The sequence below is a fragment of the Chiloscyllium plagiosum genome, chromosome 3 (assembly GCF_004010195.1).
Source record: "Chiloscyllium plagiosum isolate BGI_BamShark_2017 chromosome 3, ASM401019v2, whole genome shotgun sequence".
Classification (NCBI taxonomy): domain Eukaryota; kingdom Metazoa; phylum Chordata; class Chondrichthyes; order Orectolobiformes; family Hemiscylliidae; genus Chiloscyllium; species Chiloscyllium plagiosum.
The window spans coordinates 60,797,393-60,819,281 of record NC_057712.1 but is presented as its reverse complement, the minus strand read 5'-3'; the positions used below and the strand labels follow the sequence as shown (position 1 = coordinate 60,819,281).

The 21,889-nt window shown below is 39.2% G+C and overlaps 1 protein-coding gene across 3 annotated transcripts in view; it reads right to left on the bottom strand.

The window, feature by feature from the left end:
• Nucleotides 1-20,528, bottom strand: part of LOC122544059 (protein eva-1 homolog A-like) — a 369,991-nt gene extending 349,463 nt beyond the window's left edge. Inside the window, exon 1 of one of the 3 annotated variants that reach the window (XM_043683056.1) lies at nt 20,169-20,528. In XM_043683056.1, the coding sequence (XP_043538991.1) occupies nt 20,169-20,274 (106 nt within the window). In that variant the 5' untranslated portion in view covers nt 20,275-20,528. The remainder of the gene's footprint in view (nt 1-20,168) is intronic. The other 2 variants (XM_043683074.1, XM_043683068.1) reach the window with 2 other exon arrangements.
• Between the last annotated feature and the right edge of the window lie 1,361 nt (nt 20,529-21,889).

Here is a 21,889-nt window from a genome sequence, read left to right as displayed (position 1 = left end):
TTCTCCTGTTCCCTGGATGCTGCCTGACCTGCTGCGCTTTTCCAGCAACACATTTCCAGCTCTGATCTCCAGCATCTGCAGACCTCACTTTCTCCTCAAAAGTTTGAAAACACCTACTAACAGTTTCAAAAACAGCTCCTTCCCTACTGTTACCAGACTTTTGACCAGACCTCTCATATTAGAATTGGTCTTTCTCTGCACCTGCTCTGGAGCTGTACGCACTATTTTCTGCATTCTGTTCTATTTTCCTGAAGTACGAATGTAAAGTAAGGTTTGCCTGGAGGGTTCGAAAAACAATACTTTTCACTGTATCTTGGTACATGTGACAATAATAAATCAAATCAAGATTACTCTTCAATGAGTACTAGATCACATTAGGCAGTGTTTTTTGGAGGCTAGTTGTGTGCACTTGTTCCATTAAGAACCACAAAATCCAGGCCACAATCGCAAGAAAACAATATTATCAGCAATTTATATACAAAGGTGAGAATGGATTATTCCTTACACTAAACTGGTGAAATATATTTAGGGGTGAATGGGATGTTTAGATAGCAGCAATACTTTGTACCTCAGTCAGCTGCATCCAAATCACTGGTCCTCATCCATATGCAACTCTCACTGCTGGCTTCAAACAGCACATCATGGTATGTTGCCTCAACAGAAGTGTCATAGTGCAGCGACGAAAGAAAAGGTGAACATGACATTACTGGGTTAGGTAAAGATAATAGGCAGAGTAGAAGGATTCCAAGCAACCCAAATGACCAAAATGCTCATTATGTTATGGACTAAAGGCATGACCACACCACACCTCATAATTTACAGTGGCTGGTTTACCTATGGATAAAATAGCAAGAGGAGAGTTCATTCAAGACTTGGCTAGCAACCCATTTAAGGAAGAGGGGAAACTGAAATCCAAATCTAGAACTTACAGATAGTACCACACTGGTAGCCACAATTGCAATACTTGATATTGACAGTTCAGGATATTAATAGTTTGGATAAATACCCCAAGAGCAATATCGTCCTGAGTGAATAAATTGTCTTTTTTTTTTAAGGATAGAAGTGCTTGTTCTTGAACTAGAGAAGAGTCTAGACGAGGTCACTTCATGCTCATCTCTCCACACACAGTTTGCTTGACATGGCCAACTGATATTTCTGAATGCGGCAAAATGCAACAGGAAAATTCCAACTCTCAATTTCATATCAACAAGATGGGAAAACAAGAAGCTCACCATCTAAAACAGAAGAACAACTCTCAATTTTGGTGGCAACAGCTACCCCAACAATGTTCGGTGTTTGTGGCTCACAAGCTATCCAGACTTGACACCATTGGAGTGGCTCAGAGTGAGGTCCACTTCCCAGAGCACAGCAGCCAGACAAAACACAACTCTGGCTCCACAGGTGTACCACAATGTCGGCTATGCCTCTTCAAGGTTAGTTTTCTTCAACAAGAAGCCATCATTATTAAAACTTTGAAGCCTTATCTTCAGCCACTAAAAGATATGCCTTTCCTTCCAAGACAGTGTAACTCTCTTCAGTATTTATGCTCCATGCCTGAAGGCTAAAACAGCTCACAAGGATAAGATCTACATAGTTTTCCAGCAACTCATCAAGAACACCCCTCTCAAAAAAACAAAATTGTCATTCTTGATGATTTCAACACCAAAACTGGCCACGAAAGCCTGGCATGGAAAGGGGTGCTCAGAAACCATGAAGTTGGAAACTGAAATGAAAATAGACATCCACTCTTGGAACTCTGCAGCTCTCTATAAGCAACAACATGTCAAAAAAACAATTGCTTTAAGATCTCATCGATGTATCCCTAAACTAAACCTGATACCTGTTAAATTACATTTGGTGCTCCAGCATGACCTGAAGGATATTCTGCATACCACAGTTATGCTCAGTTCAGGCTGTCAAGACTGTCAAAGCAGAATTTCCATATGAAGCCTAAGAACCGACCTAGAAATAACCCATTAAAAGACATTTTAAAATAGCAACAACCTGCTACTGTCTTCTTGCAGAGAGAGACAGATTTCAGGCAACCTTACAGACCAGATTGGAAGATAATGATCTCGATGCTAATTCCATTCCATGATGGCACGGCGGCGCAGTGGCTCAGTGGTTAGCACCACTGTCTCACAGCGCCAGGCACCCAGATTCGATTCCAGCCTCAGGCAGCTGTCTATGTGGAGTTTGCACATTCTCCCCATGTCTGTGTGGGTTTCCACTGGGTGCTCCAGTTTCCTTCAACAGTCCAAAGACTTACTAATTAGGTGGATTGTTCATGCTAAATTACCGATAGTGTGCAGAGATGTGTAGGTCGTGCATTAATCTTGGGAAATATAGGGGGATCGGTCTGGGTGGAAACTCTTCGGAGGGTCAATGTGGACTTGTTGGGCCAAATGGCACGTTTCCACACTGTAGGTATTCTATTCTATTCTAACTCTGGAAACAAAGTTGCACAACTGGCTATTTCCAACAAGGTCATCAGACCCAGGACAAGAAGAACAAGGACAGGTTTAATGAAAATGACAAGGAAATCCAAGACCTGCTAAAAAATAAAAAGGTCAGTTCAATGTGTTTGCTGGCTCAGCCAGCCATCCACAACAGAAAGACACCCTACAGTCAAGCACATAGCATCCTTCAATGTAAACTGAGAAACTTCCAAAATGACTAAGGATAATAATAACATAAGAAGCTTCAATGAAACATTAAAATCTATGGACCATCTTACTAAATCCAAAACCACCCAAGTTGCAGCAATGGCAGATTACTACACATTTGACAAGGAGTAATTTCTGCACTGTTGATCAGAGCACTTTGAAAACTTTTCAACACAAGTGTTCAGTTCATGATACTGTCATAAGCTATAGCTAGCAACAACGGCCTGACAAAAAAGAACTAATAGGAGGCCCACTCTGGAGGAAACCATGACTGTCATCACTAAGTTGAAGCCAAACAAGACTAGACAGTTACTGCAATTAACATGAAGCCTTGTAGAATGATGACCCTACTCCATGAGCTTTTTGTGGGAACAGGGCTGGATGATGCCATTATCACCACCTTGTAAGAAAACAAATGAGAAAAGTCAAATTACTCCAACCACCATGGGACCACCCAGCTTTTGATTGCTCACAAGATCCTTTTGAAGAGGCTTGAGTCTGCAATTGCAAAAGTAAAGGTCCCAGAGAGCCAATATGGTTTCAGAGCAACAGTGACACCACAGACATGTATTTATCTAAGTTCAAATATCAAGAAAGTGTTATGCATGAAACAGGTATTTACATCACTTTCATAGACCTCTCAATATCTTTTAACACTGAGCATGGATGGACTTTGGAATTCTCTTGAAAAATTTTGTTCCTGATTCAGGTCTCTGGCCACGTTGAAGCAATTTAATGAAAATCAGTACAGTCAACTCAAACATGCCAGCAACCTCTTGAATCCTTTCCAAATCTGCAACAGCATGAAACAGAGATGTGTCCTGTCCCTGACCCTAATCAACATCCTCTTTAGCACAATACTACAGCAGGCAACAGAAGACCTCAAGAGGGCGTTTACATATGCTCTGGACCAATGGATATCATTTCAATCTCAGGATCCACAAAGACAGTGGGAAAACTCATCCATGAACTTCTTTTTGCTGATGATTGCACTCTCCCAGTCCAAAGTCAGTTAGACCTGCAATATGCTTTTCTATGGCACAATTCTTTGGACTAAAAAGCAGTTTAAAGAAAACTGAAGTTTTGTGACAGCCTGCACCCCAGGAAGAATACACGTCATCATATGTATCATCAAGGCAAATCAGCTAAATATGGTCAAGCAATTTACCTCTTTAGGTAAAACAAATGTTATCTTATTTGACGTCACCACAAACAAGAAAGTACACAATTGATTTTTTAAAAAAAAGGTGCATTTGGCTGACTCTATAATTAAATGTGGAGCAACCACAGCCTCCAAGTGGACAGTGCTGTAGTGGCCCTTTTGTATGATGCCCAGTCATGGTCCCATTGCCAGCATATATGCTTTGTGGAGCACTTTCACTAGTGCTGTCTCCAGTCCATCCTCAAGACCCCTTTGCCAGACTGCACCACAAACACTGAAGGTCTGAAAGCAGTCAAAATCACCAGAATCAAGACTATCCTCCTGCAAAGCCAATTGCATGAGTAAATCATGTTACCCAGATGAACAACAATTGCCTGCCTAAAACTATGCTGCATCAAGAACTGAACACTAGTAAAGAGAGGGATCCCAGGCAAAGATTTCAAGGACTCACTGAAAAAGTCCCTCTCTGTGTCACATTGACTATATCAGTAGGGAGTGCAGGCCATAGATCGTGGTGCCTGGCAATACTACATCAGGACTGCTGAGACCTTTGACACTGAGTGAAGTGCCAGCACGATACAGAAAAAGAGGAGAAGGATAGATTCAATTGTTCCCCAGCAGTGATTATAGCTTCTTTCATCCCCTGTGGGAGACATTGTGGTCATAAATAGCCCTGAGGAGCCAACAGTGAGTCTCTAAATGATGAGCATAACTCTAGTAAATGTGTTATCTGTGAGGAAATGCCAAGAGAAAACATTTTTGATCACCAAAGCTCTGTATCATACTTGTCCCTGCTATTTCATTCAATTAAATCCCCACACAAAGCTATGCCAAAGGGCAAAATATTCAAAAACAAAAGTAATTCAAAATGTCTATAACCAAAAAAATGACAGTACCAATTCCAAGTTCAATCAGAACAAAATAAATAAATCACTTGCTAATATACATGTGAGAACAATTTTATGTCTAGTCCCAAAGCTAAAACATGTGATGTGACTCAGGTAAATATAAAGAAACATGAAAGTGAAGAAAATATATACAAATACATGCAATGTAGTCAAATATTAATTCCTGTGACGAACACAGTGTAACAAATACTGGTCCAGGTAGCAACTCTTGCATTCTAAGAATAAAATACGTATTTATTAGAACAGAATGATCATTGGGAATGAACAGAATGGTGGGCGGCACGGTGCCCAGTGGTTAGCACTGCTGCCTCACAGCGCCAGAGATCCGGGTTCATTTCCCGCCTCAGGCGACTGACTGTGTGGAGTTTGCACGTTCTCCCAGTGTCTGCGTGGGTTTCCTCCGGGTGCTCCGGTTTCCTCCCACAGTCCAAAGATGTGCAGGCCATACTAAATTGCCTGTAGTGTTAGGTAAGGGGTAGGGGTATGGGTGGGTTGCGCTTCGGCGGGTCGGTGTGGACTTGTTGGGCCGAAGGGCCTGTTTCCACACTGTAATGTAATCTAATCTAATCTAAACTCAATGCATCTACAAAATGTACCACAAATACAGTGCTTTTCAGTAACTTCAGCTTAAAAATCTAACTTTGTTCCAGTTTATATACAGTTCTGCAGAGCAACACGCTACATAAATATATTTTATGGAATGTGTTTGATGGACTGACCTATTTATTTTAACAGATTTATTTTAACAGATACTTCCAGGTATTTTCATTTTAAAAAAACTGTCAGCTCCCTTGATTGTAGAGACATTGCTGAATTATCTAGAGACTAAATAAGTCATACACAAAGCTAGATTCAGCTTCATTAGCTGGTCTTGTTGGAGTAAGAAAATAATATTACAACTATGCATATCATTACAAAATGGATTCCAGGCAGAGAAAAATGACACTCAGGGTTCCAACTCCTGATTCATACTTCGTACACTTGCTGCTAGTATGTACGTGTGCAACCGATGTTCTGTGACTTAATAAAATAGCAGCTCGCTAATTTGATAAGTTATGATAAGCTATTTATCACACTAATCTCCAAATAAGGTCTAGCCATGTCACTGGTGACCACACAATGAGATTAATGAATTTCATTTATAGCAAATCTCCCAAGATTCCGGCTGTAGCATAAAGCCTCACTTCAGGTTAGAAAATATTCCCAAAGTTATATCATACAGCAAGCCCAATTCATATCTCATTGAATTTTACACCAAATGGATTCTTTGGGTTTTTGGAGGTTGGTCAGAGCTACAGATGACCAATGCAAGTTTGAATAATCCCAAAGTGGATCTAGTAACTAATGCAATGCATAACTGTATGAAATATTGCAATGATGCACGGTCTGTTAGAGATAGTCTTTTAAAAAGATCATAAATTATAATTATTACGTCTTACATGTTGTTTTACATGAATTATCAGTGATGACATACATGTTGCTGTCTACGTTATTTTCTGGATTTAAAAGGACTATTATTTCCCAGTTCACTATTTTACATCAGTTAGCTGCTATTTCATTTGTAATGATCAAAACATGTGGGTTGAGAATTCTTTTCAATTTCTAATGACATTCATAGATCTGGAGAACAAAGAGGATTAGAAAAGCTGATATGGCTGCTCATCAACGTATGAATCTGTACATATTAGAAGACTAGCATTTACTTGCCCTTCCTTGTTGTTTGTAGGTGTAGGAGTCTAAAAGGTTTAATACTCAGCAGCACATTAAGTGCCACCCACTGTAATGATGTTACTGCAATTATGAGCAGACCTGCTTGGGATCTCAGAACAGTTTGACCCAACATTCCAGTCCTCCTCATCATTAAAGATCTACTGTAGTGTAACCTGTAACTAGTTGCTAACACAAAATACACTACTTCTTTTTCACCAGAAAATCTCTTCTGGTTAGACCAGGAAATGATTTCTTTCCCCCTCCCTCTAGACAAATAGATTTCTAACTAAAAGAGGATGATGACAGAAAACCTATCACATGGTGATTTGCAGTCTTAATTCATCTGCACATGCAGCATTTCCTGGGCGTGTCAAAAGACAACTCTTTAACACCACTGCTTCACAAAAGTTACTGTTATATATAACTTAATAAAAGCAACACCAAGTTCATTTGGTCCCGCAAACTCCTCCATCATAGAATAAAATCATGAACAATCCTCTACCTCAGTTACACCTTCCCATATTATCCCCATGTCTGTTGATTTATTTAGGTTCCTAAAACTATTGATCCCCATCTTGAATATAGTCAATGACTAAGCATCCATAAACCTCTTGGCTGGAGAACTTCAACAATTTAAAACCCACTGATAAAGAAGTTTCTCCTCATATCAATTCTAAATACCTACTCCCGTATTCTAAATTGTGACCCTAATTCTCAGCTTCCAGCTTTGGGAAACAATTTCTCAGGTTTAATCTATTTAGCCCCTTAGTAAATATATATATTCAAATAATTGGTCACATTACTTCTCATTCTTCTAAATACTAGGAAATATAGGCATACTCTATTCCTTCGACTCCGCCGCATCTGCTCCCAGGAGGACCAGTTCCAAAAACGCACAACCCAGATGGCCTCCTTCTTCAAGGACTGCAATTTCCCCCCCGACGTGGTCGACGATGCCCTCCACCGCATCTCTTCCACTTCCCGCTCCTCCGCCCTTGAACCCCGCCCCTCCAACCGCCAACAGGACAGAACCCCACTGGTCCTCACCTACCACCCCACAACTCTCCATGTACAGCGCATCATCCGCCGTCACTTCCGCCACCTCCAAACAGACCCCAGCACCAACGATATATTTCCCTCCCCTCCCCTATCAGCTTTCCGTAGAGACCACTACCTCCGCGACTCCCTTGTCAGATCCACACCCCCCACCGACCCAACCTAACCACAACAACCCGACGGTCGGAGGAGGAGCGTCTTATCTTCCGACTGGGAACCCTCCAACCACAGGGGATGAACTTGGACCTCACCAGTTTCTTCATCCCCCCTCCCCCCAACTTGTCACAGCCGAATCCCTCCAGCCCGGCACCGCCCTCCTGACCCTGCCTTCCTAACTTGCAATCTTCTTCCCGACCTCTCCGCCCCCACCCCAGTCTGACCTATCACCCTCACCTTGACCTCTTTCCACCTATCACATTTCCGACGCCCCTCCCCCAAGTCCCTCCTCCCTACCTTTTATCTTAGCCTGCTGGACAAACTTTCCCCATTCCTGCACATACACTGACATAGGTAAATACATGATAAATGATAACACCCTGAAAAACACAGGACCAGAGGGATCTTGGTGTGCATGTACATTGGACCTTTAAAGGAATCAGGACAAGGAGATTAAAGTGGTTAAGAAGGCATATGGTATTTATGAGGCACAAAGTATAAGAGTGAGGAGGTTACGTTAGACTGTACAAAAAGTTGGTTAGGTCACAGCTAGTGTACTGTGTGCAGTTCTGGAATCCAATTTATAGGGGGGAATTATATAACACTCGAGAAAGGGTGCACAGGAAATTTACCAGGACGTTGCGTAGGTTACGAAGTGAGATTGGACAGACTGCAGTTGGTTTCCTCAGAGCAGATCAGATTGAGAGGGGACATGACTGACATGAATAAAATTACAAAAATAATTTATAAGAAAATGCATTTCCCCTTGATGAAGAGATCAATGACTGGAGTCATAGATTCAAAGTAAGGAGTAGAAGGTTAAGAAGACGTGAAAAAAAGTGTTTACCTACAAGGTGCGAAAAATCTGGAACTCCCTACCTTTCTAAGAGTAGGAGAGGCACAAACCTTCATAACATTTAAAAAATATTTCAATCTGCACTTGAGATGCCAAAGCATATTAGGCTATGGGCAAAGTGCTGGAAAATGGGGTTAGAATACTTAGGTCACTGTTTTCCAGCAGCGCAGGTGCGATAGGGATCTACAGTCTCGAAAAAGACCTACAACTCATTGATTTGATGATCCTGAAGCTGTATCTTCCTGAACTCCTAATAAGGCTCTTTAACTCATTTTGAACTGTAACATTCCTTTATGTATACCTGTATATTGTAATTTTTCAAATGTAACTCTCTAGTGTAATGTCAAAGACCTCTCCCTTCACATACATTCTGGACTGATATTAACTCTGACATCAGTAACAGATGTGTCTTCAGTTACATAATGACTTAATCAAATTGCCTTATACTTCTTATTGCAGTTTGCTTTAGTAATTATTTGTTGTATCGGTACATTAAAGTTACATAATTTTGTATTGGCCAACATTTATCATTTTTTGACCATTTCAAATACATTCAGCTGGTCTATTTTACTACAAAAGCGGATTATTTTGCATTTCTCCATATTGTACTGGTCTGCCACCTTCTTGCTCACTCACTTTTTGCATCCTTTTGCAGCCTGTTTGTGTCATAGCTTACTTTCCCATCTAAAATTGTATTATCAGTAGATTTGCATTACACTCCATCCCTTCATCCAAGTCTTTGATATTGATTGTGAACAGCTATGGCATGAACCCTGATCCTCATGATAGCCTCAATGGCCTATTTGTACCTACTCTTTATCCTCAATCCTAAAAGCACTGCTTGTACAGCACTTGGTTAAATGCTCTTTCAAGTATTACAACCGTGCGCAAATACAATGCATCCACTACTTAACCCTTAGTCATTGCATCCTCAAAACTTCTAACAGATTTGTCAAACACTATTTTCCTTACATAAATTAGCTGATTCTGCTCAATCATGCTTTGATTTTCTGGGTGTTATCACTTTATTCAGTCCAATCTTTTACGTGATTATTGATGTTATGTTGACCAGCCTACTGTCTCTTCCTTCTTCCTTATCTCTCAGGCTTACATTTCCTTGTATCCTGATCTACCAGACAAGTTTTACAACAACGAAACTCCATCTTTGAGCATGTATTTAACTTCTGAATTACCTGATTCCTCCAAGCTCCCATATTTAACACATTCCAAATCAAACAGAAGCCATTTCTTTTGACAGTTCGTAAGGAAACACAGTTAGGAGTTTGTGTCTCAATGTTAGAGTATGGGTTATGCCACTGAATTGTTCTACAGCTATTTCTAAAGTCTATTTAAACCCAATCCTGCTAAAAGCAATAGCATAGCAATACTCAGTTTATATGGTTGAGGGTTAAGACATTAAAACAATTAAAATAATAACTCAGGATGTTTAGAACATTACTAAATTTAAAAGGCCCCAGTTAAATAGCTTGAATAGCGTTTGAATTTGATTTATAATGGGTAAGAAATGACAAATCATTTGTACCATATTATGATCAATATTGTACTACCCCTAAATACATTAGAATATCCTCCAGCCTTTCACATGATACTTATTCATCAATTCAGCCATTACATAAAGTGAAAGGAATAAATAAAGAATTATTGATTTCAACAAAATTTTCAAATAAATCAGTCATTTTATGGCTGTTAGTCAGTTTTAAGGCTCAGATAACAATCAGAAATTAATCCAAGTTTTAGACAGATATGTGACCATATTCACTGGATTACTTACTTTTAATTCCTCATTAGAACGCTTGTTACACTTTTTCCAAAATCATTATTTTCAATATCTCATCACAAATTAAAAACAAAGGTTGTCATAGGATGCTTCTCACCTAATTTGTTCTTATCCAAAAATATAAGCCCAAAGTATATCGATATTAACATGTTAAAATTATTCAGTATAATATGATTGCAACTAGTGGTTTCAATTTTACTTTTATCTGAGAGAATTTGAAGGAATTCTAATGTTATGGTAAATGATTTTATTTGGTTATTCAGCTCTCACTGAAGATGCCATTGAATATGCATTACAAATATTCTTCACAACATCCTTCATAGGTAAGCATGTTGAAAGAGTAGACTTGAGCTCAACAGTTTGTTACAAATATGCTGCACATGTGGGTTCCCAGTCTCATTTATATGAATAGCGAATACTAGACAAAAGTCAGGTACTTCCTTAGTGAGTAGGAGAAGAAATAAAAAGATTGTTCACTCTAAGTTATGGATTGGAGCAGCGCTTCGAAAGCTAGTGCCTCCAAATAAACCTGGTGGACTATAGCCTGGTGTTGTGTGATTTTTAACTAAGTTATGGAGTTACAGAATGACACAGTTCCCTATAGGAATACATTAACTTGGATACTATATAGCAAAATGGTTACAATTTTCTGCTTTATGAGTTCCTGATATTGGTCACATTACAAGGAAGGTGTGAACCCAAGGACAGTATTTTGTCAGTAGACTGAAAAGAAAGAAAGATATCAAAATGATTATCATTTTGCATACCTCTCATTCAGCCCTAAGGTACAGTCATGGTGTGGCAATGGTGTTTAAGCACACAGCCTGCCCAAAGCATAGTTCACAACTGTACAGATCGTAGCTTCAAGTTTATAAGGGCAAAATAAATACATAAACTGGATTGAATGATGCTTGAAAATTCATTCCAAACCATTGAAAAGATGAAAAAGTACTGTTGAGGCTGATGTATCTGTTCAACCAGGAAGGCCAAAAATAAGGATAGGAAGGAAAATATTCTTTTTTTTTAGAAGTTACAAAATATTTCAATTTAAAAGTCACTACCTAGCACCAAGTTAACAGAATTCTGTACAGATGGTAAATTATTAACAATTAGATTAGCATTTTTTGCTGCCTTTCTTCCTTCATATTAGGACCATTATATTGGATTAAATAAATTTGTTCATGTTTCTTCGGTTTGAATTTACTAATGCTGTGGTTGCGGGTTTATACAATGTCTATTTAATAAAGCACGCCATTATTTCAAGTGAACAAATTATTTAATAACTTCAAGACATGGTTATACTGCATTTCCTTCCCCTCATTACTTTGTGGCTTCACCTGGCTATGTATCCAGATGCCAATCAATACAATCAATTTACAAAGTTGTTTCAATCCATCCAAATCCAAGTGCTCCATGCTTTGTACCAATCTTGCTTTATCTTTCATTTTTAGCTACAAATGCAATCTTTATTTTCCACAACATTGGGAAAATACTCAAACTACATCTTTCTTAGTTCCAAAGGAGTTAAGCCCACACTAGCATGTCGAACTCAATTTGAGTTTTCTCCATTCACATAATTCATCAAAATGTCTTTGTGCAACATGCAGTATCAATTAAACTATTTCCTGTTCGACTTATGAGCATGTTTTTCAAAAACAATGTATGTTTATGATTTGATCACTTCAGTTCCACTCATTGATTCTTTGTAGATCTAGTGAAATCTTGACTTATATTCTTTAAGGTAAAAAGGTAAAAACAATGACTGCTGATGCTGGAAACCAGATTCTGGATTAGTGGTGCTGGAAAAGCACAGCAGTTCAGGCAGCATCCGAGGAGCAGTAAAATCGATGTTTCGGGTATCCCTGATGAAGGGCTTTTGCCTGATACGTCGATTTTACTGCTCCTCAGATGCTGTCTGAACTGCTGTGTGGTGCTGGAAAAGCACAGCAGTTCAGGCAGCATCCGAGGAGCAGTAAAATCGGGTATCCCTGATGAAGGGCTTTTGCCTGATACGTCGATTTTACTGCTCCTCAGATGCTGTCTGAAATGCTGTGCTTTTCCAGCACCACTAATCCAGAATTATATTCTTTATGCATTTATAAATGATTCTGCTCAAGACACTTACTCGATAAACTGGAAATTCTGGAATACTGAGTGTAGTTTCAATATCACATAATGGAAATAATACTGAAGCCACATAAAATGTACAAAATGGATTAACAAGAGATTAAGGGAAATCAAACTGATATTTACCTTTTCAAATCATCTCAATTTCTAAGTTTGTTTCTCCTGATTACTGATTTTGTAAGAACCTATATTTGGATTAACAGCAAAAGCATAATATGTAAAACTTACAAAGTGCTACTAAAATACAGAACGCATTACAAGAGACCATCGACGCAGAGTCATTCACAACGATTGATAATCCATTTGGAGAAAATAATCAAAGAGCAGAGAAACTGGGTACAATAGATAACAGAAATAGGTGGTTACCATATGCTCCATCAATGGGAGAGATGGTGGTATAATGGTAGCCACACTGGACTAGTACCCCAGCAACCTTCGATTCCTACCATGCAGATGGTAAAATTTGAATTCACTAAAATTCTGTAGTTAAAAATTAACGGAATGATGACTGTGTAAAAATCCTTCTGATTCACTAATGCCCTTTAGGAAAGGAAATTTGCTGTCCTTACCTGGTCAACCCTATGTGTAATTGCAGACCAACAGCAACATGCTTAACTGTGAACTGCCCTCTGAATTGGCCTAGCAAACCACAGGATAATTAGGAATGGGCAACAAATGCTGGCACAGGCAATAATGTTCACATCCTACGAATGGAAAAAATTCAATTGACTTTTATGTCAATTTCACTTTCTTGCCAGATCCCAACATCCCTTTATTTCTTTACTGTCCAAGGATATATTAATCCTACTCTTAAATACAGCCAGCTCTTGAGCTGCAAACAGGTTTCATGCTAGAGTCCATTCGCATGTCAGAGCACAACTCATGACAATGGAAAGCAGTTTTTCGTAAGAACAGGAAACGTTCATTTATCAAGTCTTGAAAATTACAACCACACGTTGGAACACATGCATAAGTGCAAGCGTTCAAAGTCAAGCGTCTATAAATCGAGAAGCTTCTGTACACTAAATAACAAAGCACACAGAGTCTTCTAAAGCAGACATTCCAAAAATTCACAACTCTCTAGGTGGAGAAACGTCTCAACTCTGAAGCTATCACCTACATGGCTTCAGGTAAGAGAAACATTATTTCAGCATCTACCATATCAAATCCTAATAATTTTATATGATTCAATTCATCTCTCATTTATCTAAACTGAGTAGCTCAATATGTGATATTTCCAATATGAAACTGAAATGTGTATGTCAAAGGACCATTCAGCCTTTGGAGCCTTTTCCACCGTGCAGTGAAGATCATAAGTGATCAATATCTTAATTCTATATAACATTGTGGCTCCATATGCTATAAAACTCTTTTGAGAGCAAATTATAATCATTTAAATCACAGGTTTCAGATCTGTTATGACATAACATTAACAGGAAACATGCTAATTACAAGTAACCAGGCTATACAACATGTGAATTAAACAAAGAACTGCAAGTGCTGGAAATCTGAAACAAAACTATAATTGTTGGAGAAATTCAACAAACCTGGCAACATCTGTGGTCAGAAGATGTGACCAGTAGTCATTGTATAGTCTATCTTGCAGCATGTAGTATAAGGGAGCTGCAGCTGCATATTCTTATAACTATAGTTTGCTGAGTCTTTGCAGTTAATGTCTGCATAGTGGACCTACAATATATCTTCAAATATGCAGAATCCATGTCTGGTTTATCCATTTTGGTGTGAGGTTGGCAAATAGAACTACAACAACATCTGGAACTTGTGTGAGAGGATATCAAACTTCTAGCTCTTTGTGTAAAAATTGTTTCCCAATTTCTCTACTTAATGGCCTGGCTTTGATTTTAAGTTATGTTCTCTTGTCCCAAACTCCCCACCTGCAGGAATAGTTTCTAATTACTCCATAAATTGATTGCAAAATCCTAAAAGTTTCAGATCAAATCTCCTTTTAACCTTATATATTCCAGGGTATACAAGTCTAGATTATGTAACCTGTCTTCAATTTAATCACATCCTGATAAATCTGAAACAAAATTATCGATACTGTTAGTAATGAAACTGCAGGATTATTGTAAATAAAACAAATTTTCTTTACAGAAGGAAATTCCTTATCTTTACCTAGACTTCCCTATTGTGACTCCAGACTACCAGTAACTATGCTCGATTCTGAAATACCCTCAAATAGCCTAGCAGCCACTCAGTATCCCAAGGACAGTTAAGAATAAGCAGCAATTGCTGGCCTTATAAGTGACAAAAAGCAATGTGTGTGTTCCAGTACATAAAAGCTGTATAATTCTCTATGAAGGAACAATACCACATGACCAAAGTGAAGAGTTCCATTGTAATTTCTGGACCCAACCCACTACCCATTGCCTCGATTTTATTTTTTTATCCATTCATTTATTTCCTGGCATCACAATCCAGGCCTTTTATTATTACCCAACATTTATTACCCAAAGGCAGTTAAGTGTCAACCACATTCTTATGGATCTGGAGCCACGTGTAGACCAGACCAGATAAGGTAGTTTCCTTCCCTCAACTACATGAGTGAACCAGATGGGTTTTTCTGACAATTGACATCTGCTGTTCACACAGAAAACCAAACTCCAGGCTCATAGCTCAGCCTTCCTCAATTCTCAGCCTCCTGAGAATCCAGTTTCTCCGAATGAAATTTGTATTTGCTGCGGAAGTGGACCAAGTCTCTCTATGTGTTAACTTCATACTGCTGCACTTTCATCGACATGAAAAGGAATTCTGCAACTCCTGCCTGCTAGCTGGACTACCTAATTCTGAGTTGCTACAGGTATGCACACTGACTGGACATCAACTTTTTGGAATCTGACATTCACGTGAATTAGTATTTGGTTTAAAATTATTCTGAATTATAAACTCTTTCCTTTTTTTCTTCCTTAAATGTTTGTGTGTGCATGCATGCATGTGTGCATTTCAACAACCATTCCCTGGGCTTGAATGCAGGACTAAACTATACTTCCAGATTGTTGCCAGTCACTTTAAAATTGGATGTCCCAAACAGAAGATTTGGGGAGAAATAACCATAGACTGTTCCAAAAGGATGAAAAAAAAAACTTTAAACACATCTGCTTTTGGAGGTAAGGAGACTAAAAGCCTTTCTCCCTTGTTTAAAGCAGCAGTTATGGTTTTCTTTAAACAGAAGGATATACTTGCATTAAAAGCAGTTAAGAGACTATTCATTCAACTGATCCCTCAGATGAAGAGGTTATCCGATGAGGAAAGGTTGAGCAAGTTGAATTGCTCATTGGAATTTAGAGGTATGAGATGTGGTCTTATTGAAATCTGAAAGATTCTGAGGGGACTTGACAGAGTGAACAAAAGATGGGAGAGAATGAAATTAGGGGATACACTTTAAAAATTGTGGGTCTCACATTTAACATAAAGAGGTGGATAATTTTATTTCTCAGAGGGTCATCAACCTGTTGAATCCTCTTCTCAAGTGCAGTACAAATGGATGTATTACATAATATACTTCTGTACATGATTCACAGTGCAGCAACAGTACACCAATAATGGAGGGAGCAGGGTTTTAAATGATGCAGTCCCAAACAATTGGGTTGATGTGTCCTGAATGGTATTCAGTCTCTTGAGCATTGTCAAAGATTTACTCATCTAGGCAAGTACAGACAATTGCATCACACATCAGATTTGTGCCTTGCAGATGGTGAGAAAGCAAAGGACGCCAAGGGGAGAGTTACCCTCTGCCAAATACTCAGCCTTTAACCTGCCCTTGTAACAATAGAGCTGTTTCAATGGTCCAAGTAAACATCATGCCAACAATAATTTGTATTAATAATTCAGATCTTGGTGTACAGGAGACAATTTTGAAATTTGTAGATAATTCAAAACTTAGGAGCATTATAAAATATACAGCAGTACATTTACAGAACTTTAAAAGTATACAGACCAAGTGGTGGCGTGAACAGATAGGTGGCTGAAGAATTCAATGCAGAGAAGTGCAAGGCGATACATTTTGGTACAATGAACATGGAGATATAACATAAAATTAAGATGACTATTTTAAGGATGTGTATAAGCCATTATAAATGGCAGGACTGGTGGAAATGCCTAGTTAATAAAGCATGCAATTTTGTAAGCATTATTAATCGGGGCAGAGAACCAGAGAAGGACGTTATGGTGACATTGTACAATACAACAATTAGACCCCAGCTGGAATACAGAACCACACTTTAGGAAAGATAAATCCATATTAGAGGGAGTATAGAAGATCTTTCTGTAAATGGTTCCAAGAATTAAAAACTTCAGTTACATTGAAAGGTTGGAGAGGTTCAGATTGTTTTTCTTGGAGAGCAGAAGGCTAAGAGGAACTTTGATTAATGTTTTCAAAATCATGACTGGTCCAGACAGAGTAGATAGGAAGTAACCATAAAAGGATTGAAAATGAGAGAGCACAAATTTAAAGTAATTTTCAAAAGAAGCAAATGTGTTGTGTGAAAGAAAAAAAGTGTCTGGAAATGTAGTGGAGGCAGGTTCAATTGAGGCATCTAAGAGGGTATTAGATGATTATTTGAATTGAAACAATATACAAAGTGGGAGAATGGCACTAAAGTTCATTCAGACAGTCTGCGCAGATAATTGACCTCCTGCATCATGACAATTTTGAGATGCTCAAAAATGAAAGTTTACTTCTGGTAATTGCTAGAGCTGAAGAAAATTCTGCATTTGACTGAGGCATACTTCTGGATAGTCCCAACAGAACTAAAGAACTTAACTTAAAAGGTTGAAGTATCATAAGAGAATGCTTGAGGAAATAACTCTGTGTAGACCATACATAGTTATAAACCATATGAAGTTAATAATGTTTGATTTATTTAATTCTTTTATATAAAGTTTGTTTCACTAGAAAAATAATCTTTAGTTAAAAGTGATTAGATTTCAAATGTTAGCAGTTCCTAACCAAATGGCAATAGTAGATTGTAGCCAGATTAAGTGGATAAACCATACTTTGTCACTTTTCTTTCTAATGTTGTAGATGTACTGGAACAGCTTAGCCAAGAGCATGATTAGATCTGGAGCACATCTTCAGTTCATAGCTGTTGCTGCATTCAGCATGTTCAGTCTTTTCTTTATATCAAGGAACTGTCAAATTCTCTCAGGCACTCATTGTCCCAGGGGACCTTGACATTAAATCATCACTTTGATAACCTCCCATCTCTTACCAAGGCCTGTCTGAGTAGTCCCACCTATTCTAGGCCTCACTCACCAGAATTTGAGGGCAAACAATCACTGATGTATTCTCTTCCTCAGGTACAACCTAGCAGTAGACACTGGTTTCACTAGCGCTAATGACTATTGATCCTATGATGAGGCCAGCCTACCTTCCTGAATAAGGAAGCAGCTATTTAATTGGCTACTGCCAGTGAAATGTGACTGCAGATACCAACACATGACATAGCAGGACCCTCCCTACTGCTTTCAGCCCTGACCATGGGACACCTGCCACTTCTAAAAGATTTCCTTCCATTGTATTCCAAACTCTTCCTATCCATTTATTATCCAGAACCTATACCACATTATTTATTATCCTGGAATCTATACCTTCCTGTTTTATGGCAGTTGATTATAATCATCATAGAGGAAACAGGCCATTTGGCCCAACAAATCCACACTGACCCTGCGAAGAGTAACCCACCCAGACCCATTCCCCTACCGTATTACTCTACATTTATCCTGACTAACGCACTTAACCTACACATCCCTTAAAACTATGGACAACTTAGCATGGCCAATTCACCTAACCTGCACATCTTTGGATTTGTGGGAGGAAACCGGAGCACCTGGGAGAACGTTCAAACTCCACACAAACAGTCGCCAAGGTTGGAATCAAACCCGGGTTCCTGGCACTGTGAGGCAGCATTGCTAACTCCTGGGCCACCATGCTGCCCCATGTTCCCTCATTTAAAAACCTCCATGTCAAAACATCCCCAATAATTTGTACTTTATCATCTGAATACTAAGTTCATCTATTACAAGATTGGATCATTGTTTTCACAATTTTACTCTTATCAAGTCGATTGTCTATTTTGATCCATTCTATTAATGTTCAGCATTCCTGGGTCAGAAACAAAATAACTGACTTTGGGTAATAAAGTTATGTACAGAGAAAAACTCGAAATGCCTGCCTAAACAATGTACCCAAACCTTCTATCCTAGAACATCACCCCTGCTATACTTGTGTTTTCCCTTAGTTTCTGTCACATAAATTCTTCCTAGTGCCCAAAATCAAATGTGTTCTCACAGCCGAGAGAAGCAGTGGGCTTTTCACTTTACTATTTTGGACTAGATTCAAATCCCGGTTTCAGTGGTGAATGTACACTTTCTACTTATGCCTTATAACTTCCTTTCTGGAAATCATTATCCCAGATTTACATTGAACACTTCAGCTTTTTCCCCTTTCCACCACTGTCTGGTGTTAAATCGAAGATGTACAAATCCTTTTTCAAATTTAGTATCAAAAACTGTGTTTAAATTCGATTTATAAACAGTGAGTATGTAGATCCCTGTGGTAATCTTGCAAAGAGAGCTTGTTGAACAATTTGTTTTTATTATGGTCTGATTAAAGGCAAATGGCAATCTTCACACGAGCACACAACTGAAGTGGTCATTCAAAATAAACAACAGCCAATTAGCAGATAGGTGGCAATGGATGGTTTATATTTTAAACGACTTGTTGTTAAATTCAACTTCACTCACTGCAAGACAGCTCAAGAGATCCACAACAGCTAGATTGTGAAAAATAGCAAATCTGGCTAATATCTTTTCGGGGTTTGAGTTTTGTTACTATCCTGAATATAGCCTTTTTTCGCTTTATACAGTTTACCATTAGAATGTAAATATGGGAGGGAAAGAGGAGGAACGGGATTCGTTTCATCCTCAGAATACTGAAAAAATACAGTAAAGCAAAACTGAAATAGCTTGTGGGATACGCTTTTCGAATGAATCATCCAGGAGGCTGCGAATCCTGCTAGGTTTCTCCAGCTCTTTTTTTTCATCCGGTACTCTTGTTATTTCTAATGCAGAGATTGGCTCATTAAAGTTATTCAAAACTAAATCAAAAACATCACGTACCTTGTAGTATTAATTCAAGTATTCCGGCTAACAAATACAATATTTCAAATCATGTTCTGGTAAGCTTTGCCAACATTTTCCAACTACCTAGTTACACATTTTGTAACTACGTTTGACCAGCAACAAAATAATAAGAATGAAGAGTTGTTATTCATTTCAAGTCCGTCACAAGTGTAGGAAGACAGACACTTTGGAAGGACCCCGGAATTGAGCTGAAGACACTTTCGAAGCGAACAGCTGAATTATGAGATGTAAATTACCCTCTTCCTTAAGGACGTGCATCCTTACGCTCTGTTGTTTGTCTTTTTCAAAGAAAATGTTACCATGGTTTTTAGATTTACTTAAGACATCTATTAAAATAAATGTAGGAAATAGACGACTTCATGATTCCTAATGCTTAAACTACAAGTAGAAATTTACTATCAGCAAGATCATTTCAATTAAAAATCTATTTGAAGGGGACGTTGATGATTTACAGTTCGCGACATTTTCAACTGAACTTCATTTTTAAAAAAAAAGTGTTTAAAATTCAATGTACTATCTAACTGATTCTCCCACATTTATCTGTTCTTGGTCAGTCATCACCTACCGGAAAAGTCCGAAGAAGTTTTAGCAAAACTGCTCAGCCAAACCAGACCCATCACTCGAAGTAAGATCGCGTCCAAACGTGAGGAACGTATATCTGGGAGAAACATCCTTGAATCAATCGCAATTTGTTTTCTACCCTCACGTTCCTGTTCTTTTGTCAGTTATTCATTCCAGAAAGTCGTGTTTCGAATCTGGTATTTCACTGTTGTGCCTGCAAGTCCCATTGCTGGAACACAGTTCGGCGGTGAGTGCTCGGGGCGTGGAGAGAAAGTAAAAGGCGAGTAGCGCAGCTCAGTGACTTCAAGTGAAACTACTAGGCTTCCACCTGAGACAGCAACTTCCCGGCAGGTCCTAAAGCCCCTCCTTTTAACACCTCTTCAGGATTTGCTACTGTGCAACTTTTCAAATTAGTGTTCTACCTTAACTACTTTAATTAGTTTAGGTTTTTAAAACTCCTTATATCTAATACTACGACTTTATTCACTCTTCAAGATACAGATGTCCTCCTTCAGCATAATCTTTTACACGGCAAGTACATTTATATTAATACAGACTAGTTGATAGAATGAGCAGACAGCTGGCAGATGAAGGTTAATCAGATGCAAAGATGGAAAGACAATATAAAACAAAAGATACAACTCTAAAGGTACATATGGGCATAATTCATTGTACATGGCAGGACTAGTTGAGAGCAGTTAATACAGCATACAGTATCATAAACTTTATTTAATCGGAGCAGAGAGTACAAGGGCATGGAGGTTTGGTTTATCTGGCATTAGAGTTGAAACTTTATTGCTGGAACAGCACAGCAGGTCAGGCAGCATCCAGGGAACAGGAGATTCGACGTTTCGGGCACAGGCCCTTCTTCAGGAATGAGCAGAGAGTGTTCAGCAGGAGAAGATAAAAGGTAGGGAGGAGGGACTTGGAGGAGGGGCGTTGGAAATGTGATAGGTGGAAAGAGGTCAAGGTGAGGGTGATAGGTCGGAGTAGGATGGAGGCGGAGAGGACAAGAAGAAGACTGCAGGACAGGAAGGCGGTGCCGGGCGGGAGGGACCCGGCTGAGACAAGGTGGGGGGAGGGGGGATGAAGAAACTGGTGAAGTCCAAGTTCATCCCCTGCGGTTGGAGGGCTCCCAGTCGGAAGATAAGACGCTCCTCCTCCGACCGTCGGGTTGTTGTGGTTTGGCGGTGGATGAGTCCAATGACCTGCATATCCTCGGTGGAGTGGGAGGGGGAGTTGAAATGCTGTGCTACAGGTTGGTTGGGTTGGTTCGTCCGGGTGGCCCAGAGGTGCTCTCTGAATCGCTCCGCAAGTCGGCGGCCTGTTTCCCCAATATAGAGGAGGCCACACCGGCTGCAGCGGATGCAGTAGATGATGTGGGTGGAGGTGCAGGTGAATCTGTGGCGGATATGGAAGTTTCCTTTGGGGCCTTGGAGAGAAGTGAGGGGGGAGGTGTTATCTGGCATTAGAAACTATTTTGGCCTCAGCGGGAATATTGTGTCCGGTTCTGAGCATCACACTTCAGAAACATTTGAAGGCATTGAAAAGGCTGCAGAAAAGATTTATGAGAATGGTGCCAGAGATAAGGAACTTCGGTGAGAAAACTAGACTGGAATGTTTTCATGAAAATAAAAGAGAAGGCTGAGAGAAGATATGATTAAGGTAAAATCAAAAAGGGATTTGACAATAAACATAGAGAAATTGTTCCCACCCAATAGAAGA